This window comes from Equus quagga, chromosome 15, assembly GCF_021613505.1.
Source record: "Equus quagga isolate Etosha38 chromosome 15, UCLA_HA_Equagga_1.0, whole genome shotgun sequence".
NCBI classification, from domain to species: domain Eukaryota; kingdom Metazoa; phylum Chordata; class Mammalia; order Perissodactyla; family Equidae; genus Equus; species Equus quagga.
Window position 1 is genome coordinate 38707061 of NC_060281.1, and position 26586 is coordinate 38733646.

Consider the following 26586-nt stretch of genomic DNA (forward strand, 5'->3'; position numbering starts at 1 on the left):
AACAAGACCAAAACAATACAGATATATTTACCTTCCTCTGATCTCAGATTCCTCTCTCGTTCAAGACTAATTCTTCTCCAGTATTGCAGATCCCAGCCTCTCCTATCTCGAGTGGCCTCCCTATATCAAATACTCCTTTCCTGAATCCTCTTCTCTATTGACTTTTTCTTTTGGCAGCATATTCAGATGTCTCCCACCCTGAATTCCTAGGCCCTGCTTCCTGTCTGAGTCCGTGTTCTCTGCTTGTTCATCTTTATAGCCAAGTTTCTGAAAACAACAGATGATACTGCCTGTGCCTCTTCTTCCCCTTCTCCCACACTACATAGAGGCTGCTCCCACTAAAGATGAAAATCTTCATTCTTAAACTCCACAGCTCGTCTTCAGAGAGGCAGTAGAGTATGGTGGTAGCAAGTACAGATCAAGCTGGACTGCCAGGGCTTAAATCCCCATTCTGCCTCTTATCAGTTTTATGATCTTGCCCAAATTATTCGACCTCCTTTTCCTCATCTTTAACACGGTTTTTTTTTTTTTGAGGATTAAAGCACACAGGGTTGTTGGATGGTTAAGTGAGCTAATACATATAAAGTGCTTATAACAGTGCCTAGAACACAGTAATTATCATGTTAACATTATCCGATATTCCTTGGTGCTTATCTCATCTTATCTCTAATATTCCACATTGCTGTCAAAAACCTTCTAATTGAAAGTCTCCTCCCTTGGTTACTGTGATTCATTTTTATTTGTTTTCCTCATCATTTACTGGCTGCTCCTTCTTATTCTTTATCCTTGTCTCCAGCCTTCCAATTTTGCTTTTCTCTCTACTTAAAACTAAAATAAAATCATCTTTCTAAAGATATTACATTTGGAGATAATTGAGCTATTCCATGAATGGCTTCCCATTTCCCAAAGGATAAAGTCCATTAATTGAAATCACTTTCAAATATCTCTGACTTTTCCCATCTTTCATTCCTGTCCCATCTTCAATTCTTTGCTTTTATTCCTTCAAGACTCATCTCATGCCCCACCTCCTAATGGGAGTAATTTCTGATCCCTTCTCAAAGTCTTAACTAAGTGCTCCTTCTCTATCCTTCCAGACTACCTTATGTAACTTTACCTCTATCACACCACTTATGACACCTGCTGTCTCCATGCTAGCTGTGAGCCATTAGAGGAAAAGGACTGAGTTTTCACCAGCCTTTAATTTCCTAATACCCAGCAAAGCCTCAGGTGAATTGGAAGTGCTCAATAAGCACTCGGCAAGTGAATGAAATAATGAATAAAATGAGCACTATGCTTGGGCCAATGTCTCTTGAGAGAAAAGACAAAGAGTTCAATGCTTACTGGGATTTTCTTATGTGCAGTGCAAGGATCAGAACCCAGTTCACTTCATCTTTATTCCAGTATTTTTCCACAATACACTCACCACTAGTGGCCATATAAATAGTGATTGCATGCACAAGCTCTGATATCAGACCATTCATATTTCAGCTTCACCAGTTACTTGGGCAAGTTATTTAATGTCTCTGGGCATCAGTTTTCTCCTAAGATAAAAATAATAACACATCTCATAGAATTCTTATTACAGGTTAATGAGATAATACACGCAAAGCGATGAGAACAGTGCCTGGAACATATCAAGTACTCAAAAGTAATTAAAAATTATTTAAAATATTAAGATTCTGGATAGAACATTTTGACCTTACTTAGAAGTTTTCATTAAAAGCAAACATGAAACGAAGCTGCAGCTGCTGTGGGGAAGAACTCCAGAATTAGGAACATGATTAGTTAACCTCGAACACGTGACTTGTTAAGATCCTGATGACGCTCTCACTGCTCCCTAACCCCAGTACTTTGCTCATGGGGCAAGTCCTTGATCACGCTGCCCAGCCTTTAGTCCTCCACATTCCTCGTACTTATTCTTCCCCTTTAACATCTGAAGGCTTTTAAAAAAAACTTTTTTTCATTGAACGACTGAGCAGGGAAAACATATATATACCTATTTCACTCTGAAGGAAATCGCATTTCTGCTCCACCCTAAACACAGGTGATTACTCTTGGTTGATTCCAGGCCAGAGACATAATTAGAAAGGCCTGGAGAACCCCCTCCTGTCAGAGTAGTCCCATCCTTCGCTGCAGTTGTCTCCACCCACGCAACGCCACCACTACCCCCTTTTTCATCCATCTCGCTGGCCACATCTTCGGTGACTGAGCGCTTCCGCTGTGCTTTGGGATCCTCCATCTCTTCCAGATCCTTCGGGGCGTCTTCCTCAGAGTCGCCAGCATCCATCTCTGTCACGCTACTCCTGGCTCGAGTCCCCTTTCAACAGCCTCAAGGAAAGAAAAGAGAAGTTGGAAACTGCAATACGAACTGAGCAGTTTCTTCTTAGACAAGCCGCAGTGGAGGGTTCCCTTAACCCAGCGCCCTCCGTAGCGTCCGAAAGGCCCTCTATGCCTTCGCCGGCTCCGCCCCGAAACGCCAAAGGCCCCGGAGCGCAGGCGCCCCAGGGCCCCGCCCCGTTCTAGAGACTCGGCGTCTATTGGCCCAGACGCGAGGGGGGGGGGGAGTGGAGCGCCCTAGTCGCTAAGCGGGGGTGGTCATGTGACTCGCGGGGGCGGGGCTGCGCCGGCCGCTTCCCAGCCAGGCTGAAAGGGCTCGCGTAGCCGGCCCTATCGGGCCTTAAAGCGCCCGCTGGGCGGCCTGGGCCCGACTCCCCTCGCCGAACTGCGCAAAGGGAGCTGCTCCTGGCTCTCCTTGGCTCCCCAGGTTTGCTTTCCTTCTTTTCCCGAAGGTAGGCCCTCAGGTCCAGCGCCGTGGAGCCTGCGGCCGCCGGGAAACCCAAATCCGAGTGTCCGGAGAGTAACCGGAAGTGCCGTCCCTGGCGGAGGGGCGGCGCCGGGGGCTGCCGGGGTAAGCACGGCCGCCGGGCCTGGGAGGGGCCTGGCCTGCGGGACCGGGGACGCGGGGAGGGGCGCGGCGGGACTGGAGACCCCCGCGGCCTCAGCTTGGTAGGAGCAGCCTCTGTTCCTCGCGACCGATTGGGGTCTGAGACCCGCTGACGGCAGACTGAAAGGCGGTCAATGAAAAGTTGGAAGAAGAGGGCTTCATATCGTCGTTCCAATAGTAGTAAACACTGCCAGGCACTTTTCTAAGCGATCTAGGTCTTTCATATTGGGAAAGAAAACCCAAGGACGTTGAATGGAGTCCCCCCTGCACTTTAATGCAGAGATTAGTTATGTTGCAGTCGTATCTATGTGCAGAGGGATATGGTTTGTGTAATTATTCCATAACCATTTTGGGAAACCTCCATTATATATAACTTTTTATTGTATACGCCTATCAACTACATCTTGGGGTTTAGAGTGTTAGAAGAATGGGCTCCTTGACCTTAGAAGTTGAAATAATAACAAACAAAAAACAATTAGCAGAAGGATAAAAATTAAAGGAAACAGGACTCAGGGCTTTATTATGAAGTTAAAGTTAGTCATCACCCAGAAGGATTCTTGATATTCTGTCTAGAGCTTCTTGGGAAGGAACTGATTGCTCCAGTGGCAGGTACTTCTGGCAGGAGAAACAAAATGTAAGCAACGGTGGGAAGAGGTAAGATATGGTTGAAGGATGCTGACCAGACTGGGGAGTAAATGGGACTAATATTTAGATGTCCAGCTCCAGAAAAGTTATAAACTTCACAAAAATTGTAAATTTCTATATTATTGGTTTTTCCTCTAGGAGAAGGAAGAATTGAATGTTATGAATATTATGGACTAGAGACCTTGTGGACCCAAAGGAAGACAGTTTTGAGTCTTTGTTGTTACGGTAAGTGGGATACCAGGCTGTTTGTTTCTGTATAAATGTGGTGGATTTTGGAGGGGGTTGGAGAGGAGCACTGGGGGAGGCCAAAGAGGAATGTCAGAAGATACCTGGAAAAAGCGAATGTCCCTTTGTTAGCTCTTCAGATAGCAGAGTGATAAAATTTGGTCCTATCCTACCCATTTAAGTGTAGCTTCTACTCCTTTCCAACATACATATTCGCAGTAGGCTTGTAGGAATTGCTTCTTGATTGATTCGCAGCCCAAAAAAGACAGTATGCCCAATGCTTATGCTGACTCTGGAGTCAGAGGGTGGAGATTTAAATCATGGCCTTGCTACTTATTAGCTGTGAGTTCTTGGGTAATTATTTAACTGCCCTAAGCGTATGGTTTTCTATCTGTAAGGTGCAAACATTGGTATTAATACGTACTTTACAGAGTTCTTGGGAAGATTAAGTGAGGCAATCCATGTAATCAATGGAAAATAAATGAGATAATCCATACCTAAGGCCTGATACAGTAAGCATTATGTATTTTTTTAGATAATGCTTTATTGACTTTGTCTGCTTGTCCCATATATCTTTTAACTGTAAGGATAACCTTGAGCTTTGAAGTTCTATATTCATCCTGCCTGCTTGGACTTTTATTGCCTGTCTGCCTATTCTCTGCACTCTAACCTTAGACATGGAAGACAGAACCAGATTTTTCTAGGATGAAGTAAGAGAAACCTCTTAGGGGAGGTACTCTGAAGCTAAGACTTGAAGGATTTATTTGAATCTGCCAAATGGATCAGCCAGAGCTACTAGCCTAGCCTGTTAACATTCTACTGGGGCTCCAAGGATGATGATGGCCCTTTTTGCGCTCTAGTATTTATTCCTTTATGTTTTTTATTCATTCAACAAATGTATTCTAGATGCTAGGGATATTGCAGTGAACAAAAGGCTGAATCCTGACCCTAATGGAAGTTATATTCTAGTAGGAGAGAGAAACAAATGAACGAATGTAAAATATAGACTACACAGACGATGATGAGTGCTGTAGAGAGAAATAAAGCAGGGTAAGGGGAGGCAGCTGTTTTAGATAAAATAGAAAGTGTCTCTTCTTGAGGAAGTAATTGTCAGTCAGAGACTTAAATAAAACAGCAAGCCACCTGGGGGAAGAGCATTCTAGGCAGAAGGAACTTGCAAAGGTTCTGAGGAGGCTTGTGAAGCTGAAGACAGCTGGATGTGCAACGTTATGTAGAGCAGTGAAAACTTTGGGTTTTATTCTGAGTGTAATAGGAAACAATTACAGTGTTTTGAACTAGGAAAGTGTCTTGGTGTACCTTAAGTTTTGACAGCCAGACTGTTTTCTTTTCTAGGTACTGACATCTAAAAGACTTAGATATGAATAAGAAAATGATTTCCGTATTTTAAAATTTTTTTCTTCTTGATGCCCCACAGTTTATTGGATATTTAAGGAAAATATGAATCCTTGGGCTGATAGCTTTAGGGAATACTCTGATTCATTTGCTGGGCTATGACCAAGCTCAGAATCCTTTATTTCCGTTCTTTTCTCCTTTTGATCTTAACAGTAATACATGTTTTAAAAGACAAAACTCCCATAAGCCCACTATCTTATACTAGCTATTTGTCTGTATGCCTGCATATCTTTACTTAATTGTGATTCTGAATTCTTCCTTTTCCTCCTAATTCCCTATAAATATTTTTCTGGTTTTTCAAGATCTTCTTATAAACCATTAACTGGCTGAGTTATGTTATTATTTATTATTTATTTAATTATTTTAAATGTATTTTGAACAAGGCTTTCCACAAGAGGCAAGTATAGAGGATGGACTCAATAAATGTTAGGGGTTTTGTGCATGCACAGTTGGAATTACGAAAGTAGTAGAACCTACTTACCATTTATGGAGCATCTGTTGAAACCCAGCGTTTGAGTAGAGTCTTTTACTAACAGTGTCGCAGTTCTCATAACAACTCCTTGAGGCATGTAATAATATCTTACCTATTTTATCAAAGGGGAAATTGAAGCTGAAGGAAGTCAACTTCCCAAATTCTCACAGCTACAAAGGAGCAGAGTGGCAATTTGAACCAAAATCTGATTTTAGTGCTTAAACATTCAGTTTAAACTAGTGCAATATACTAACTCTCAGCTGCCATGTTCTTTAAAAAACAAAGTAAAATACCTTTTTTTTTTTCTTTGGTGAGGAAGATTGTCACTGAGCTAACATCTGTGCCAATCCTCCTCCACTTTGTATGTGGGACACCACCACAGCATGGCTTGATAAGTGGTGCATAGGTCTGCGCCCAGGATCTGAACCTGCAAACTCCGGGTCATCAAAGTGGAGTGTGCAGACTTAACCCCTACACCACCAAGCCAGCCCCCAAAGTAAAATACCTTTTAATTTTGAAATAATTTCAGACTTTCAAAAAAGTTGCAAATAGTACAAGATTGCCTATATACTCTTCACCTGTATTCCCTAAATGTTAGCATTGTGTTTGCTTTATGATTCTGTTTACTTGTCTCTCTATACACACACACATATATGTGCATTTTTTTTCTGAACCTTTTGAGAGTAAGTTATATACATAATATCTCTTCTTAAACTATGGGAGAATTAAGCCCTAAAGTCCTAAGGTGTATAGTGAATTAACGTCTCTCCCGTGCATGTACAATGCTACTAACTACATGTCATCCTTGGGAGAATTGAAAAATAATTAGTCAAATCATTTTCAGAACTCTATTTGAGAAAGCGTGTCCTAAACACCAATAGTTTATTCCTAAAAACAAGGCTGTTCTCTTACATTACTGTTACAATTATCAAACTCAAGAAATTAACATGTATATAATACTGTTATCTAATTTCCAGACCTTATTCAAATTTAGCCAATTGTTCCACTAATGTCTTTTTTAAGAAAAGCAAAAAAAAGCTTTTGTGTTGTCCAAGATCTAATCCACCATCACTCATTTCATTTACTTGTCATGTCTTTTTTTTTTTTTTTAAAGATTTTATTTTTCCTTTTTCTCCCCAAAGCCCCCCAGTACATAGTTGTATATTCTTCGTTGTGGGTCCTTCTAGTTGTGGCATGTGGGACACTGCCTCAGCGTGGCTTGATGAGCAGTGCCATGTCCGCACCCAGGATTCGAACCAACGAAACACTGGGCCGCCTGCAGCGGAGCGCGCGAACTTAACCACTCGGCCACGGGGCCAGCCCCTGTCATGTCTTCTTTATTGTCGAACATATCCTCAGACTTTGTCTTTCATGACCTTGACATTTTCTTAAAAAAAGAGTTTAGGCCACTTATTAAGTAGAATTTCCCTCAATTTGTGTTTGTCTGACGTTTCCTTATGATTAGATTCAGGGTATACATTTTTGGGAAGATAGCACAGAAGTGATGTTTTCTTCTTGTCTTTGCATCATTTTAGGAGGCAAATTAGATGTCTTGTTACTGGTGATGTTCACTTTGATCACTTGGTTATGGTGATGTGTTCCGGGTTTCTATACTGTGAAGTTACTCTGTTCGTCTTTGTATTTCTTCAATATCTACTGGGTAGATATTTTCAGATTGTGTAAATATCCTGATTCTCACAAAACTTTTTACCCTCTAGATTTTTTGCCTGAAGCAATTAATACTCTTCTTTCGATTGGACATGGTGATTTTTTAAATTCTTTCATTTCTTCTACATTTAATTGTTGGCTTTTTCAGTTAAGAAAAAACTTTCCCTTCTTCCTCTTTATTCACTTTTTTTAAAATGAGTATGGATTTCCTGGAGTCTTGTTGTGTTACTGGCTTATTACTATCATTTATTTTGATGTTCTATTTCTTCCAGATTTGTTCAGTGGTAGCCCCTTCAGCCTGGCTCCTGGGTTCGTTTGGCCTATTGTCACCACTTTGGGGGCACTTCCTTATTTTCTGGCACAACAAGATCGTCCAGCCTCATCTTGTTTGTAGTCCCTGGAATCAGCCGTTTCTCCAAGGACCCTGATTCCTTTCAGTGGAGAAGGGTGTTTGGAAACCAAGACTGAGTGCTTCGTCTGCTCATTACTATCAGGAAATCATTGTTTCTGTGACCTCTCAGCAGACATTACTAGAAAAAAATAAACACACACCTTCACATGTACACCATTTCTGTTTTTTCTATATATAATTTAAAACCTTGACCTCATACTGATACTTCTGATTCCAGTTAAACAGTACTGAGTTCCATCTGTCCTTTCCCTCTGCTAATGTTTGTAACTCCCTTCTCTGACAGTGAGGAATCTGGGTGCCATTACCCATACTATGTTTACTTAATTGTTCAGTCCTAGGATATACATTAAGTAGTGTATCTTTACCACCATTAAAGTTCAGTAATTGTTCCTAGTACTTTTTATTTTTAGCTTGAGTTTGTGTAGTCCTAATAGTGTGTTAAAGAGTTATTTGAGTTATTTTTTTCCCCTTCTGAGTGGTTGTGTTATTCTTTTGAAACACAGACTCATTTGTTTTTCTTTGTATTCCATTTTAGTGTTTTCCTCCCCCATTTTGTCTGTTTAGTTAGTTAGTTTATAGAATACATGAAATATAGCAGCTCTAAAAGTAAAACTGGGGACCGGCCTGGTGGCGCAGCGGTTAAGTTTGCACCGGGGTTTGCCGGTTCGGATTCCGGGTGCAGACATGGCACACTGCTTGGCACGCCATGCTGTGGCAGGCGACCCACATATAAAGTAGAGGAAGATGGGCATGGATGTTGGCTCAGGGCCAGGCTTCCTCAGCAAAAAGAGGAGGGTTGGCAGCAGATGTCAGCTCGGGGCTAATCTTCCTCAAAAAAAAATGTACAAGTAAATATGTGTGTTACAAAAATGTATACTCAGAGAATTGTGACTCTCTCTGCCTCCACCCTCCGCCAATTCCATTTTCCTGTCATTTTGATCCCATTTTCACCTACCTTGTGATAATAACCAAACTCAATAGTTTCTTCTTTATCTTTTCTGAATTTCTTTTTGGCCAAATGAATAGATACATGTATAGTTTTTAGTTCTACTTCATTCTTACACAAAATGTAGGACTTTTTTTTTATACCGTTGCTTTTTAAAATTTGTAATTTATCCTGGAAATCACTCCACATCAATTCATAAAGATTTTCTTTGTTCTCTTTTACAGCTGCGTAGTACTCCATCATATGTGGATATACCAACTTTCTTCAGCTGTTTTCCTATATATGAGCATTTAAGTTGTTTTAAATGTTTTCAAATTACAAACATTGCTACAGTGAATAACTTTATGCATGTGTATCTTCATATTGTTGGAGATGTATCTTTAGAGTCAGTTTCTAGAAATGGGATTGCTGAGTCAGATGTAAATGCATATCTGGTTTTATTAGATATTGCCAAATACCCCTCCAGAAGGCTTGTGCCAGTTTCCATTCCCTCCCTCCAGCATTGCCTACAACCTTGACAGCAAAATGTGTTGTCATACTTTTTAATGTATTCCATTTTGATTGGTGAGAAACAATATTTCATGTACATTTTTTTATGATTTCATTTTTTTAATAGATTTTTTTAGAGTACTTTTAGGTTTACAGCAAAATTGAGCGGAGAGTACAGAGAGTTGCTGTATACCCCCTACTACCCTTCCTCCAGCCTCCTTAACTTTCAACATACTGCATCAGAGTGGTACATTTGTTACAATCAATGAGCCTATGCTGAGACATCGTTATCATCCAAAGTCCATAAACTACTATAGGGTTCATTCTTTCTTTTTTGTATTTTTGAGGAAGATTGGCCCTGAGATAACTACTGCCAGTCCTCCTCTTTTTGCTGAGGAAGCCTGGCCCTGAGCTAACATCGTACCCATCTTCCTCTACTTTATATGTGGGACACCTACCACAGCATGGCTCGCCAAGTGGTGCCATGTCCGCACCCAGGATCCGAACCAGTGAACCCTGGGCTGCCGAAGCAGAATGTGCGAACTTAACCACTGCGCCACCGAGCCAGCCTGTTTACCTCAATTTTTAAGAGATCTTTATATAACAGGTATATTATTCCTTTGTCTCAAATATATGTTACAAATATTTTCTCTCAGTTTGTCCTTTGGCTTTTGACTTTGTTGTTTTTTTTTTTTTTTACATGCAAAATGTTTTTATTTTTAATTAAATGATCAGTCTTGTGTCATAGGCAGGAAACCTTTCCGTACACTGTAGTTAGAGCAGAGTTCACCTGTGTTTTCTTCCAGTACGTGTATGGTTTCAGTTTGTAAATTCAGATCCCTAATCGATTTGGAGTTGATTTTGGTATTTGGTGTTGGGTATAAATCAAATTCTATCAGTTTTCATATTACTACCCTGATATTCTACATCATTTATTAAAAAGTCTGTTTTTTCCCCTGGCGATTTGAGGTGTCATCTTTAGCGTACACTAAATTTCTATATATATTTGTGTCTGTTTCTGGATTTCCCACTGTATTCCACTTGTATTTTTATGTATTCATGTACCAGAACTGCATTATTTTAATATTAGAGGTTTTATAGTATATTTTAATGTCTCATAGGGTTAGTCACCCACCCCTCAATCTTGCTTTTCGTTGTTTACAGGCTATGCTTGCGTCTTGGTTTTTCCAAGTGAACTTGAATAATAACTACAGCTCAGGCATTGTTGAATTTTCTGTATAGGGCCGGAAAGTATATATTTTAGGCTTTGGCGGTCATATGCTCTCTGTTACAGCTATTCAACTCCGACTTATATGAAAGAAACCATGGAATACATTAGTGAATAAGTGTGACCTTGTTTCAGTGAAACTTTATAATAACAATCTGCAGGCCAGAATTGGCTTGTGGGCCATAGTTTGCCGACTTCTGGTCTCGTTCCATGAAGAATCTGTTTTAATTTCGAGTACAGTAATTCATGAATCTTCTTAGGAGGAACTGGCATCGTTATGATACTGAGTCATTCTGTCTAAGAACAAAAGACATCCTTCCATTGGTTCAAGTATACTTTTGGATCTTTCAGCAGTGTTTGAACTTTTTCCTTTTCTTCATTTTAAATAATTATTATTTAATTTATTTCTAAGTATCTTATATTTTTTGTTCTTGTAAAAGGAGTATCTCTATCATTGTACACTCTAATTGGTTATTTGTGTATAGAAAAAGCCTATTCATTTCTGTGTGTGAATTTCATATCCTCCTACCTTACTGAATTCCTTTACTATTTAAGTTTTAGCATTGGTTCTCTCTAGGATTTTCTAGTTATACTTTTATATATCTCCAAACAGATAATTTTACCTCTTTTCAATTATTATACCTCTAATTGATTTCTCCTTTTCAATTGCATTAGCTAATACTTCCAGGTCAGTGTTTAATAAGAGACGAGATAGTGGTAATTCTTGACTTGTTCCTGATCTTAGTGGAAATGACTCTAGTTTTTCTCACTTAGGTACTGGCTGTAGGATTAAGGAATGTATATTTTATCATGTTAAAAAGAATATCCACTAATTCCTACTTTCTTGAGTATTTTCATCAGGAATGGATGTTGATTTTTGCTGTGAGTTCTTTCAGCATCCATGGAGATCATCATATGATTTTTCTCCATAGATGCAGTATTATGTTAATGTATTTCCTAATATTGAACCAATCTTGCATTACTTGAATATTACTTTCTGTTATGGTGTTGGATATTTGTTAGTAGTTTTCACATTGATACTGATATTGGGCTGTAAAGTTTTGTTTGTTTGTTTATTTATTTATTTATTTAATTTTTTGAGGAAGATTAGCCCTAGCTGTCACCAGTCCTCCTTTTTTTTGCCGAGGAAGACTGGCCCTGAGCTAACATCCATGCCCATCTTCCTCTACTTATATGTGGGACGCCTGCCACAGCATAGCTTGACAAGCAGTGCCATGTCCTCACCCGGGATTCGAACCGGTGAAGCAGAACATGCAAACGTAACCGCTGAACGCCACCGGGCCGGCCCCTATAAAATTTTTTTATACTCTCTTCATCTGGTTTAGTTATCAATGTTAAACTTTTTTCACAAAAGAATTCGTTTTTCTTCATTTTTAGTGCTCTAGGAAACATTTATGAAGCATTGAGTTTATTCGGTCTGTGTAAGTTTTTTAGAATTCATTTATGAAACAATCTAGGGCCTAGTGCTTTTTTGTGAGATAGTTCGTTATTAACTTTCTCTATTTATTTTGTGCATATTGTTGTTTTAAATCTTTCTGCCTCTAATGAGGTCGACTTTGGTAAATTGTGTTTCCCAAGGAAACAGTCTATTTCATAGGTTATCTGTGTACAAGTCTGCAGAGTGGTCTATGTGTATGTGGGCTTTTCTGTTTTGGTGTTTATTCCTTATCTTTTCTGATTTTGTAAATGTGTGCTTTCTTCCTTTTTTCTTCATTAAGTTAGCCAGTAGTTTATCTGTCTCTTTAAGGTTTTCAAGATAGGTAGTATTTTGACTTATAATTAGGTTTATTGTTTTTCTCTTTAGTTCATTGATTTCCACTTGTATGTTTATTTTTTCTTATTTCTTTTGATTTACTTTTTTCTTAGCTTTTTGATCGGAATTTAGTTTGTTCATTTTTTTATTCATAAAAAAGTATTTGACTATAAATATTCCTTTGATCACTGCTTTAAATTTATTCGATAGATTTTAATATGTAATACTTTCAGTTATCAATATTTAGAAATTCTGTTAATTTTTCATTTCCCCATTCACTGAAAAGTTGTTTGAACTGTTTATTTTTTCCCCATGTGGGAGGGGTGTTTGTTAATTTGATATTTTTATAAATTTCTAGTCTTACTGCAGAGTTTTGCTTATGTCGCTTTATGGAATTTAGTGATGCTTTCTTTATGACCTAATATATGACAGATTTTTGTGCCTGATTCATGTGTGCTTGAGGAGAAAGTTTATTCCCTATTATTTAGGGTGTAAGGATCAATAGATATCCATAACATTTACTTACTAATTAGATTATTTAGGCTTTCTGCATCATTACTTAATTTTGGTCCTCTTTGTAAGTCCTTTTACTGACGGTAATATGTTGTTTTGTCATTATTAATGTTTTTATCTATATTTCTTGCTATCTGTTATAGTTTTTGCTTTATAAAGGTGACTGCTGTGTAATTTGGTACACAGATAATCATAGCTATTATAAGCTTTATTGTAATTATGGCTTTCAAAATTAAAAAGTGTCCTTTATCATATTTAATGCTTTTTGGCTTGAACTTTACTTTGCCTGATAACTGGAATACGAGCCCTACTTTCGTTTCCATTTGCCATTTTTCCATCCCTGTATTTTTAGCCTTTCTCAATCACTCTAAGTGCCTCTTGTGTTTAGCATGTAGTTTGGTCTCGCTTTGTGAGTCGCAGTAAAAATGTCTTTTAATAGGTGAGTAAAAATTCATTCACATTAGTTAAAATAATTGATATGTTTGATCTCAACACTCTCATATTATTTACATTATATTTGTCTTGTTTTTTTCTACATAATGTGTTTTCATTGCTCTTTCATTAAATTTTTTTAGAATGTTTGATTTTTGTTATAATGGCTAGCCTTATATTTAGATTTTTTAATGCATTTAGTCCCATTATCTTATTTAGCCTTTAATCATCTGGTTTCCCAGTTTTTAATAGTGTTCTTTAACTCCTGCCTGCCATTCACGCAATAATCAGTGAGGTTATTTTACTTTGTTCTTCCCCTCTTTCTTCTCCTCCAAATTTTTAGTTGAATTATTTCTATTTTATTAGAACATAAAATGTTTAACAAGCTTGCTAATTCAGCTGCACTTTACCACTTTTGCTATTGTGCTAATTTTTTTTTAAACTAGAAGGCGTTTTTAGGAGATTGGAGATAGATGGTACATTTTAAAAATTTTCCTTCATCTTGAAAGACCTTAAATTTCTCCTTATTCCTTTTCTCCTTCACCGTGCGGTCCAAAACGGTCCTCTGCCTTCCTTTTTAGTCTCTTTCTTCCTAAAGAATTGACTTTCCAGGACTGCCTCTTCAAGCCCTGTGTGCACACTAAGTCTCTTCCCTGTGTGCTATTCTGATCAGAAATCTTTTAAGTTTTTTTGTACTTACAGTGGGGTTTCCCTTTCCAGCAGTGAATTTTAGATTGATTTTACCCACTGCTAGCTGTCCTCCTGCCTTCACCCCACCTTCCCAGGTTGCCCTTGCTCTCATTGATAACTTGCAGCTAGATTATGAGAGCTAGCTAGATAGGACTTGGTGAGGATCTGGGTTTTGTGTAGTGCATTTGTTTTTTCCCGTGTTCTTATTGCTTTTAAAGGATGTGTTGGGAGGTTTGGATTTCTGCAGCCACCATTATCTTCTCTCTAACTTTGTTTTCTTACCATTATTTCTTCTTCCAGATATATTTTGTTCTTTCTTTTTCCATATTTAAGTCAGTTTCCTGTCCACTGAATAGTCAATTTTAAATCGTGGCATGGAAGCACATAAGTTTGCTGAAACATCCCAGTCAAATTATGTTTTATAGTTTTCCAGACTTCTGTGTTTCAGCCTGCATTAAGTTCAGGCCAAGGGATACTGAAGCAGCCAAAAAAATAGTAAACTCACTGCTAGGTAGGTTGTGCTTTAAATTTTGGTCTTCCTTGATCTGCATGCTTTTAACTTTTCAGAGTCCTCAAGTAGGTGGGCTGTCCATTCTGTCCAGATTTCATATTGTATTCAGTGGGAGAACAAGGGTGGCATGTGTTTACTCCATCTTACCTGGAACTAGAACCATGAAACCATGAACATCTTAATACTGGCAGCTGTGGACTAAGTGTCATAGAGAGCCTCAGCTGTATGTCCCATGTGTTGTCTAGATCTGAGTAGTTCCGTTTTTGCTTCTGATCCTCAGTAGCAGAAAGGTTCTTGAGGGAATGAAAGTCTCAGTCATCTGGAATAAGGCAGGTTAAAGCTGCTGAGGGAAGAAATCAAAGGATAATTCTGGGCTCTCTAACTTTTTCTGCCCATAATTGACTGCCTCCTGAATTGTTTATGACTGAAATAAAAGTCCATGTAGGCTGTTGTAAATTTTGAATAACCAAAGTTGTGATGATTGCATGCCTTCAGTGCTGATAGTAAGGTGATGGTTTTGTTATAGTCTCAAGTATACTGTGTCATCCCTGTTGTCCTTTAGATGAGGGTGGCCTGAGTTCCTGCAGGGAAGGTGATGTCTTAGTGTTTCAGTATACCACTGAAGTTTAGTGTTAGGGGCCCTTTCCTTCAATGTTATGATCCCAAAGAAGCATAGGAAACAAGGTAGATTGTTTGGATGGTTTAGATTATCATCTTTTTTCTCCAACAAATCATATAGGTTGGCTGAGGACTATGATTATTCTCTTCAGAATTGAAGTTAAGGGATTGTATAAGACAACCCATCTACTCGTTTTAAGGAGGCAAGGTTTACCCATTTTCAAGTTCTTTGAGTGAAATGATCTAGTGCTAAATCTTCTCGTTTATGATTCTTTATCCTTTTCTTGTCCTGTGTTTTATAGAATGTCATCTTCCTTGAGAAATCAAATTCTTAGGACCAGGAAGTAAATGCTGTTTTTCTTCCATCTAGATTCTAGATAAGCTACAGTTTCTTCAATCTTTTGAAATGTACCTTCTCTCTCCTAGACTGCATCTCATCAGAGTAGCTCCCATCCCCTGTGGCATTCAGTCCTTTTTCCTTTATCAGATAAGGACACAAGTAGAATTTCAATCAGGATTCATTCATGCACTCAGCAGATGTTCATTAAGCACCAACTGTGTGCCTGGCACTGCCCTGCATACTAAGCAAAGAGCAGTAAACAAAACAGACAAATATCCTCGCCATATTCTAGCAATAGAGAATAAAAAATAAGTGAATTATGTAGTATGTTTGAGGTGATAAGTGCGGTGGAAAAAAATAAAGCAGAAAAGGGGGTTAGGGAATGCTGGGGCATAGGGGCAGTTCATAGTTTTACATAGGGTGGTGAGGAAATGCCCCCCTGAGAAAAATAGTAGAAGTATCTGAGAAAATAATCAAAGGAATTAAGAGAGAATTGTGCACATGCCTAGAAGGAGAAAGCTATAAACACAAGAAAGGAAGGGCAAAGGCCCCAAGGGGGTTGTGTCTGGATGAGGAACAGCTCAGAAGCCTTTGTGGCAGGATTGGAATATGCAGAGAAGAAGAGTAAGAGAGGACGTCAGAGAGGCAGTGGTAGAGGTTGGCAAGGCAGCTCATGTTGGCCTCTTGGGCTATTGTGAGGACCGAATGAAGAGAAAGCCATTGAAGGGAACAGAAGAAGAACATGATCTGGCTGCTGTTGTAACAGGATTTCACTGGCCACAGCATTGAGAATTAGAATGTGGGGAGGGTAGTGGTAGAAGGATGGTAGATTAGTTGACTAGGGCTACCATGACAACATACCACAGACCGGGTGGCTTAAACGGCAAATTTATTTTCTCACAGTTCTCAAAGCTAGAAGTCCAGGAGCAAAGTGTCAGGTTTGGTTTCTTCTGAGCTCTCTCTCCTTGGCTTGCAGATGACTACCTTCTATCTGTGTCCTCATACTGTCATCTCTCTGTGCACATACTTTCGTAGTGTCTCTGTGTCATAATCTCCTCTTGTAAGGATATCAGTCAGATTGGATTAGGGCCCACTCTAAGTCTTCATTTTAACTTTGCTTTTTAAAGGCCATATCTCCAAATACAATCACATTCTGAGGTAATGGGGATTAGAGCTTCATTATATGAATTTGGGGGGGCACCCAGTTTAGCCCGTAACAGGTGGAAACCAGTCAGAAAGTTATTACAGTAATTCAAATGAGAAATGAGAGTGGTTAGGACTGAGGTGGTAGCAGCAAAAGTGGTTGGATTTTGATTTTGAAAATGGAGCCAGTGAATTTGGTGATGGTTTGATTGTGGAATGTGAGAGAGAAGAGTGCGGGGTGATGCCAAGGTTTTGGCCTAAGGAAATAAAAGGATGGATTTGCCATGAACTGATAGGAGGCAGGTGATGAGTGGAATAGATCTGGAGTTCAGCTCCAGTGTAGGTCTTTTGCTGACATCCTTTGACGTAAGGCAAGAGCAGATACTAGGCTAAACGCTACTGTATGAAAAAATAGGAGTGATGTTCTTGGTGACACTTTAGGCTTTGAAGGTTGATGGTGGTAGCAACAAAGTCAAAGTATACTCTGGTGCCGAATACATTGTATATTGTTATTAGTGGTTTTCTTGATCACCGTTTCTGAAGAGGCTCATGGTTCATGGTTAGTTAAAGCTGTGTTTTCTACAGATACCTGCCATTGCAGGCAATCCCTTGGAACTCTGAGGCCCACTTACGTGAATCAACAAGGTGAACTCTTGGTAAATACATAGAATAGTATTCATTCTCTACATAGGGATGAAAACATGCTGATTTTTAAGATATTTTATTGGGTAGCAAGGGTTCATTTGATGAACCCTTGTATACTTATTTCCTAGGATACCCATTATCAAATGAGCAGAGAGAAATGGTGTTGGAGTGTAAGGAGTTCTTCTATGATAGTATGAGAGTCACTTGAAAGGTGTAATTTGGACCAAAAAAATATAATTTCTAGAACAGTTCAGTAGGTCATGGTGACATGATAGAATATTTGAAATCTTGGATTTACATCATTGTATTTAACATAAAAACATGCTCTCTTATTTGTTTAGCTTACCTCCTTCCCTTTCTCAAAGTTTATTTGACTTCACTACTCTTAGCCTTGCATCACATTTTTCTCCCTTTCTGTCCCTGGTTAGTTTCAATGCTACATTTCTTGCTGATCTGTATGTCTCGACTCTAAAGAAACTACACTACTTATTGCTCATTCAATTTTCTCCTATCCCCTACAACTAAATTTTAGAACATTTTTGAGTTGACATTTGAAACCATGGGATCTCTGTTTATATTTATAAATAACTTTTTTTTATTACAGGGACTGTCTCTGTGTCTTACACATGGAAAGTGTGCAGATTATTAAATGAAAGTGGGCAAAGTGATAAGCAAATTGAAGAAGTAGAAAGTCATCCATTTTAGTGCCACGTCTTCTAGATCCTTTTGACTCATGTTTCCTCTGAGTTCAGGTGTCCATTGCCTATTCTTCTTGTATAGCTGTTTTGTTTTGAGTTCTGGTTCATTACACGTACTAGTGTGCTATATTCAGTGAGCTCCAATGCTGTTTTCATTTCATGTGAATATGTAGGCTCCAGTCCTACACATCACAGTTGATAAACTGCGGACTCTCTCCCCAGAAAAACGTACGTATACCAAATAACACTTTGCAGTCAATTTCAAAGCTTTCATAGGTTATTTAGGAGGCCACAGATGCCAAATAAGAACTTCTGTTCTAGTTTTGACTGCCTACTCTGTCCCAGGCACTGTCCTAGGTGCTGGGGACACAGCACCGAATGAAATGAACAAAAATTTCCATCCTTTAGGAGTTTACCTTCTATAGAGAAAAATAAAACAGGAAAGGAGAAGAGGAGTGCTATATGTGTGAGTGAGCTGGGATAGAAGTGTGTCGTAATTTAAAATAGGATGGTCAGACATGGCCTCACTGAGAATATGACAATTTAGCAAAGATTTGAATGAGGTGAGGGAGGGAGCCTTGAAGATCTTCAGGAAGAGCACTTCAGCCAGGGAGAGGCAGCAACATGGTAACTAGGAGTCAGGTTTCTTGGTGGCGTAGTAAGTTTCTAATAGGAGCAGTTTGCTGGAGTCATGATGGTAAGTGTTTGATTGGAGTATGTTCCAGAAACCTTGGAAGACAAGAATTGGTGACAATGAGCAGATTGATTTTTTTGAGACATTTTGCTGTAAAGAGGAACAGAGAAGTGAGATAGTAGCTCGAGGGTGAGGTGGTTGAGAGAAGTTCTCTTGTTGGTTGTGCTTTTGTTTTAGGAGAGAGGTAGCAGTTTGCTAATTAGTATGATCCAATAAAAAAGAACAAATTGATAATGCAGGAGAGAGAGGATAGAATTGCTGGAGTTATGTTCTTGTGGAGAAAGGGAGTGGAATCCAGTACACTAAGGGACAGGTTGTCCTTAGATTGAGAAGAGGCAGTTTGTCATCTGTGGTAACAAGGAAAGATGGAGTATGTGACCAGACTTGCAAGAAGTAGGTTGATGTGGTGGGAGCATGTAGAAATGGTTTTGTATATTTTTGTTTTGAGTGTGTGTGTGTTTTGTTTTGTTTTTTTGGCTTAAATTTCACAGGGAAATAGGAAGCAAGGTCATCAGCTTTTATTTCTTAGATGACAGAGGATTTTTAACATGTGAGGACAGGGTTAAACATGAAATGCTCATTGAAGAGTAAGTGTGAAGGATATGGAAAATGGTGGTTTTGCCACTTTTGTTTCTCATGTTTCTTCTTTAGTATATTGTTGGCAGTTGATAAATGTAATGGCTTATAATTCCCTCTGTACTTCTCTCTCAAATCAGCCCAATGTTTTTTGTTAGCATTAGTCTATATTTCTGTATTTCCTGTTGGCCGTGACATCTTGAACTCATCTAGTGGTACTGCTTTAGGCAAAATAGGTTTTGAGTAGAAAGACCTCGATGTCTCTCTCCTCTCTCTCTCTCTGTTTAATCTCCTAGTCATTTGAAGATGTGGCTGTATCCTTTACCCAGGAGTGGAGCATTTGGAGCCTCATCAGAGGGCCCTTTTCAGCAGTGTTATAAAGGAGAATTATATAAATGTGATCTTTCTGTGTGTAAGGACTTACTTCTTTAAGATGCTCCATCCTTAGGTATTTTAATATGTGTGCATCCCTCTAAATAGGAGAAAAACTTTTCTGGATCTCTTCACTGTACAGAGAAAAAGACTGGCATAAAATTAGGTTTGATGCCTAGGTTTTTATCTTTAGTCAGTCAGGATTTTTCTTTTTGAACAAGGTTTGTGCTCATATCAAAGCAGACTTGTAGGCTCCTTTATCATAACAACAGTGTTTATAAGAGCTAACACAGATTGCTTACCATGAGATGTATAGTGATTAACTTATTATTCAACTCAACCATGTGAGGTAATTTCTATTATTAATCCATTTTACAGAAGAAGAAACTAGGTAGAGAGTGGTTAAGTAACTTGCCTATCATCACACAGCTAGGATGCTAGTCATACGAGCCTTTCTTCTCCCTCTGTGCACTGGGAATTTGAATGATCATTAACCATTTCCTTTCAAACTCTTCTACAGAAAAGGCTGCATAGATACTCACAGTCCCTTTTGGTTTGTTTTCTTCATGAGCAGGCATACTAATTATTAGACTTGTCTTGATTACTCAACTGAAGCAAAGGGAAGAACAACAACCCTGGTTTTGAGATGACCCAAGGTCATAAAAGAAACAGTTCTTCCTGGTACTTTCCCCATTGTTGTGCTGATGAGTTTTATGTTAGCAAAGAGAAAAACTGATTTCAGCCTCTGCAAAACCTAGAGCACTTATGGATTCTGACGCAGATTTCTGTCTTTTCTGCAGTGATTTTAATTTTGAGCATTCTTTTCTTAGTCATAGGAATATAATATTTCTCCTTTGTCTCACAGGGTTGGAAATACCAAGTAAGGAATTAGTGTATATGATGCTGGAAACTTGTAGAGACCAACTGCTCATGACCGAAAGGCTGGAAACAGATGTATCTTTCAAGTTCTTATCAAGAAAATGACTGTGAAGAAAATGATGGGTCAAGAAGACCAGTGGAAAACTCCCTAGGAGAGAGCCATAGAAAATGTACACTTCAGAAGAGAGATATAATCAGAGAACTCAGAAAAGGAAAATATATCATGTACGCCCTCAGAAGGGTAAAACGATTTTTATTCGTGTGCATGAGATCACTCAAATAGATGATCAGATATACCAGTGCCTTGAACGTGAGCAAAACTTGTGTGAAAACTTAGCTCTTATTATGTGTGAGAGAACCCACACTGGGGAGAAACCTTATAGATGTGATATGTGTGAGAAAACCTTCATCCAAAGCTCAGATCTTATTTCACACCAGAGGATCCACAATTATGAGAAACCTTATAAATGCAGCAAATGCGAGAAGAGCTTTTGGCACCACTTAGCCCTTTCAGGACACCAGAGAACACATGCAGGTAAAAAATTCTATACCTGTGATATTTGTGGCAAGAATTTTGGTCAGAGCTCTGATCTGCTTGTCCACCAGCGAAGCCATACGGGCGAGAAACCATATCTATGTAGTGAGTGTGATAAATGCTTCAGTCGAAGTACCAACCTCATAAGACACCGAAGAACTCACACAGGTGAGAAACCATTTAAGTGTCTGGAGTGTGAAAAAGCTTTTAGTGGGAAATCCGATCTTATTAGCCACCAGAGAACTCATACTGGTGAAAGGCCCTACAAATGTAATAAGTGTGAGAAAAGTTACCGACACCGTTCAGCCTTCATTGTTCATAAAAGAGTTCATACTGGGGAGAAGCCCTATAAGTGTGGTGCCTGTGAGAAATGCTTTGGCCAGAAATCAGACCTTATTGTGCACCAGAGAGTCCACACAGGTGAAAAGCCGTATAAATGCTTGGAATGTATGAGAAGTTTTACTCGGAGTGCCAACCTAATCAGGCACCAGGCAACTCACACTCACACTTTTAAATGCCTTGAATATGAGAAAAGTTTCAACTGTAGTTCAGACCTTATTGTGCATCAAAGAATTCACATGGAGGAGAAACCGCATCAGTGGTCTACTTGTGAGAGTGGCTTCCTCCTAGGCATGGACTTTGTTGCCCAACAGAAAATGAGAACTCAAACAGAGGAACTGCATTATAAATATAGTGTATGTGATAAGAGCTTCCACCAGAGCTCAGCCCTCCTTCAACATCAGACAATCCACATTGGTGAAAAACCATATATTTGTAACATGGGTGAGAAAGGTCTTGAGCTCAGCCCTCCCCATGCATCGGAAGCCTCACAAATGTCTTGATCAGACAAGAAGTTACAATACCATAAAAAGTGCATTTGCATGTCAGAGAACTCATTGAGATGAAGAACTCTAGGCAAATCTTAGACTTTCCTCAGAGCTCAGACTTCAGTGGGGACCAGAAAATCTGCAATGGTAGGAAGTTGAGAAGTGGAGTACCCGTAGAGCTGCTCTAACAGAACACCTTATCAGTTACTCCAATGAGAAACCTTACAATGCCCTGAGTTTTGGAAAACCTTTAGTCCGAGCTCATATCTGATCACCCACAAGAGGATTCATACAGGTGGGAAACCTTGCAAATGCAGTGAGTGTCAAGAGCTTTCTAGCAATGCTCACCACTCCTCATTCTGAGAGAATTCCCATTGGAGGAACTTTTTAAATGCTCTCAGTGTCAACCTTGCTTCAGACACATGCACATCACATTGGATGCCAGAAAGCCCACAATGGGGAGAAACTCCAGCAAGTGTGAAAAAAGCTTCTAACAAAACTATGACTTTCTTAGCCATCACAGAAGCCATACTGGTGAAAATTTGTTTATTTATCTTGAATGTGGCAAAAACATTAGTTGGAGAGCCTTCTTGGGTTTGTACCAGAATAACCCAATCTGAGGAAAGACCTTTCAAAGTCTCTGAATGAGAAAAGCTTCTGTCAATGATCAGCTCTTGTGGTACACCAGGGAACTCACAGAAGTGAAAAACCCCATAAATACCTTGAGTCTGAAAAGCCTTGCTAAAAACTTCTACCTTATTGGGCCCCAAAGAACCTACTTTGAAGAGAATTTTGCTCTAGTGAGAGATCTAATTGTGGACTGTGTACATATAATAGGTATGAGAAGAACTTTTCTCATAGTTAGTTGACCCATATGGTAGAGATGACTTTTAATGGAGTCAATATATGTAAACAATTTTTTAGATACCCAGAAGCTTGTTCTGGGAGGAGCTAGAGCAGGTCAGAGTAGGCCTGATGGGTAACTCAGGTAAAGATGCTTTTCTTTTATCTGAACCACTTAATGAGTGCTTTACTTTTACTTTTTAAAATTTGGAAATACAATAAAGGAAAGGACTGCAACCTTGTAATAGAAGGTGTGGCATGTGTTACTGTTGGGGGAAAGGAGTATATTGACTTTGCCTCTTTTGATTTTTTTTTTCTTGTCTAGAATGGGGACTAGTGTGTTGATAGTAGCATGGGAACCTTTTGCTGGTAGTGAAAAGAACTAAGCAACTAAGGAGTAGTTATCCTAGATCAAAAGTTTCCCCTTTAGAGGGCCAGCCTCATAAAGAGGCAGAGTACTAAGCTTTTTACTTAAGTGTGAGCTGAGGCATACCCTCGAAAGTTTCATTTCACTAAAATATCTTCAGATGATCACTGATATTTGAAATTTCAGCTTTAGAGATTCATTTCTTTTCAACTCAGAAATGCAAATTCCAGGATAATAGTTAAGATGTTGCTAGTATTCATATTTTTATGATTTTATTTATCACGTCTCTTTCAGTGATAAGATATACTCATCAGCTCCTTGCACAATGGTTAAGGGTAGACCGAAAGAAAGGTTTAAGCCTGAGTAGGTACAGAGTAAAACAACATGATGCATTATTAATGGAGGAGCTAGACTTTTTGATTTTGAGTATCCTGACTCCAAAGCTGGTGTTTTCACTCCATTGACCTGCTGTTATAGCAAATGAAGCCCCATAATGATGTCTTTCATTTATTTCAGTTCTGCCAAGGAAAGAGGATACTTTTATTCCCAGGGAAAGGATAGCAGTCATCACAATATAAAGTATACATTTGGCTTGGAAAGTAGGCTTCTAAATACTGGAAGGGAAAAGTAGTTGGCAGATTCATCAGAGGTTTAAGGGTAAGCACTTATCTCCAGCTTAACAGGATAATTATGATTATCTTTAACATTCTCCAGAAATACTATAATTAATCCAGGGATCTATAAATGGACACTTCTGAGGTTCTTTTCTTCCCTCAGATTAAAAGACATTTCATATAAATACTTAAGATTCCTGCAGTATCTGGGATTCTAGACTGGTGAGTAAATATTTTCTTGCCGGTCTGAGTCCTCTGGTTTGTCTTAGCAAATCCCTGAACTTCATAGTGCTGGCATTTGAACTCATGGAGGTAGGCAGCTGCTACCTTGCGTATGGCTCTAAGCTTTGATCCTAATGACTCATTGATGAGCTTGATAATCTTAGGGTCAGTGGATATAGCTCATAGTGATAATAAGGAATCTGATTCTAGGGTGTTTTTTCCTTCTTTCTTTTAGAAAACAGATCCTGGATGTTTATTTGATCTGATGTGTTTTAGTAATTTTCATAAATAGCTCTTATACCATGGACAGTTAGCCCATGTGATAAAACATACAAGATGTATTTGTTTCTCTTTGGTAAAAATCATGCCTATCACTCATGTATGTTTGACGGTTGTAATACTAAAATAGTATTGGGTGTATGGCATAGTGGTGATGAAAATTAGTCCTCATGGCTACTTGTTAGTCATTAGAACTCAGAGAAGGAGACAGAGTTGGTATCATTGGCAGGGCAATGACTTGACCCTTCTTTCAACTAATCTTACTGGTAATTGTCTCTAGTCTCTAAATAAATTAAGAATGGACCATCCCTCAGAGAACTTTGGGGGTATGGAACAGGTCTGAGGGCTTTTAACAGTGGGGAAAAAGGTGTTGGTATTATTCATCTAGCATAACCTGAGGTTGGAGAGGACCACTTGGGAGCCTGTAACCAAAACTAGAAGGTAACTTCTGGGATGGATGGAGGTTCTCTTGAAACAGTGCCAACCTAAATCTACCTCAGGTAAGTAGTTGGAGTAACTTTTTCAGGATTTCAGACCAAACGAGACAACTTGTATCAGTCAATGTATTCCTATGCTTTAATGTTTTTGTTTTCCCTTAATTCTTTAAATAAACATTTGTTCTGAAAAACTCCATTTTTGTCTCCACTGTCCTAAGAGAAAGCATTTCCCATACACTTACAATAGAATAAAGCAGATATTCAGGAATCCTTTCATAATGTATACATATATGAGATCATCACAATGTACACTTTAAATATCTTACAATTTAATTTGTCAGTTATACCTCAGTGAAGCTGAAAAAAAAATAAAGTGGATATTCATGTGACTCTTAGCCCTGGTGGTAGCGATAGCCATTGGACCATGGCTCGAATTCTAGGAGTTTTTGATGCTAAGGCAGAGAGTGAATGGAAACCTGGAAGGAATATTGTCTCTGCTGTGGATATTGGATCGTTTTGGAGCCTGCCCACTGCAGTACATAAATAGCGTAGGGAAGAGTAATAGCTTCAACTGACCGTATTTGGGGCTAAAACTGAGTAACAACAAAACCATCTGCTCACGTGAATAACCTACATCCTCAAAATTGAGGAAAATTTTGAATTTGCAATTCCCAGTGGAATCCACATACAGCTCCAAATCTAGCTCTTCCCACCTTGTCTTATCATTTGCTGGAGCAGGGCAAGGGAGGTGGTGTAAAAATGGTGGCACCTGTTTACCTTCTGCTAGGAAATTTGCCCCAGTTTAGATCCGTTTGCTCTGCCAACAGAATAGATCCCAGGGTTTTAAGCGGCTTTCATTGTGAGAATGAATGAGGGAGTTGTAACAGTTGGATGGATGAAAAGGGAAAGGGAAAATGGTAGAATTTCAAGTTTTGTTTTCTGACGTTCATATAGAGTGGTGTGGCTAGAACAAGGCCTGCAGCCTACATGCTTTTTTCCCCCCACTTAGTGATGCTACGTCCCAACATTTAAGTGGGCCCTGGTGGGAAATATTTCTGGGAAAAACACTAGCCGTGTCCCCTACAAGTAACGAAGAGAAGTGGTGCCCGAGTGTCTCTGGGGAAGTAGAAAGGGAAAGGTGCATCCCAGTAAACACATACGCCAGTAGTGTTTCTTGAAGTAGTTCTTTACATTACTTGTTGAGAAAAGAAACTTGCAATGCAATTGAAGCTTTCTTGTTTTCTACCCAAAACATTAGCTTGTGTCTTCACTTTACCTAAGCAGACATTTGGACTTAAAGGGATGAGGGAAGTTGAAGGCAGTTAAAGTTTGCAGAGGGAATCCTTTTTCCATCTGGCAGAGGAAACTTAAAAAGTACAATATGTTACAGGGGTTCCACTATCAGTAGTGACTGATACATCAAATAATTGATGGTTAGAGTCTAATGAGGAAAAGAGACGACTCCCTTGGAGTAGCTCCTGTTTATCTTTTGTACCCATTTTCAAATACTCTGCAAACCTCTTCTATCCAGGACTCCTGGTCTTAATTGCCTGGTTCAGAAAGTTGTGTTAACATATCTGAAAATGAGGAGAAGCCTTTTGTATGGAATTGAAAGTGGACCTTCCTCTTTATTGAATCCAGCGCCTCTTCTCAATGAGGAGCTTCGGTTTTGCAGGTGCAAGAAGTTGGAGTTGCTTTGGGAGACGTGGGGGGCAGTTGGTTGGGGGGCAGTGGGGCCTTATGGTTCACCATTGGGCAGTTTAAACCAGACCAGTTGTTTCTGACTGGGCAGGGGACCAATAAGGGAGTTGTATGGAGCAGTTGCTGCTGCAGTAACTATCTTGGCTCCTTTGCTGATGTCCCAAGCCCACACTCTCAGCCCTCATTCTCCAGCCCTCTGCAGCCCCCCAGAGGATCATCTACCAACGGAGAAACATTTCTGGCAGGCAGAGCCCTCCTGACCACTTCAAAACAAATCTCTTTGTCTGTCCTACCTTTCTTCTCCCAAAGGAATGAATGTCCTCACTCCTTTAACATGCCAAGCACATTCTCCTGAACAACCTCTTGAACCTCTGTTTGTCTCTTCCGTAGGTTTCTTTTGGTTCACTTCCTCCATTGAAAATGAATAAATATGT

General features: G+C 39.2%; 1 protein-coding gene across 1 annotated transcript; it reads left to right on the forward strand.

Moving 5' to 3' along the window:
• The first annotated feature begins 1366 nt into the window (after nt 1-1366).
• On the forward strand, nt 1367-24645 carry ZNF322 (zinc finger protein 322). Its single transcript, XM_046640630.1, is given in 4 exon segments — nt 1367-2908; nt 3728-3814; nt 20314-20572; nt 20575-24645. Coding segments are annotated over 2 exon segments (1302 nt in total). The 5' UTR covers nt 1367-2908; nt 3728-3814; nt 20314-20400; the 3' UTR covers nt 21705-24645.
• Nucleotides 24646-26586: the final 1941 nt, after the last annotated feature.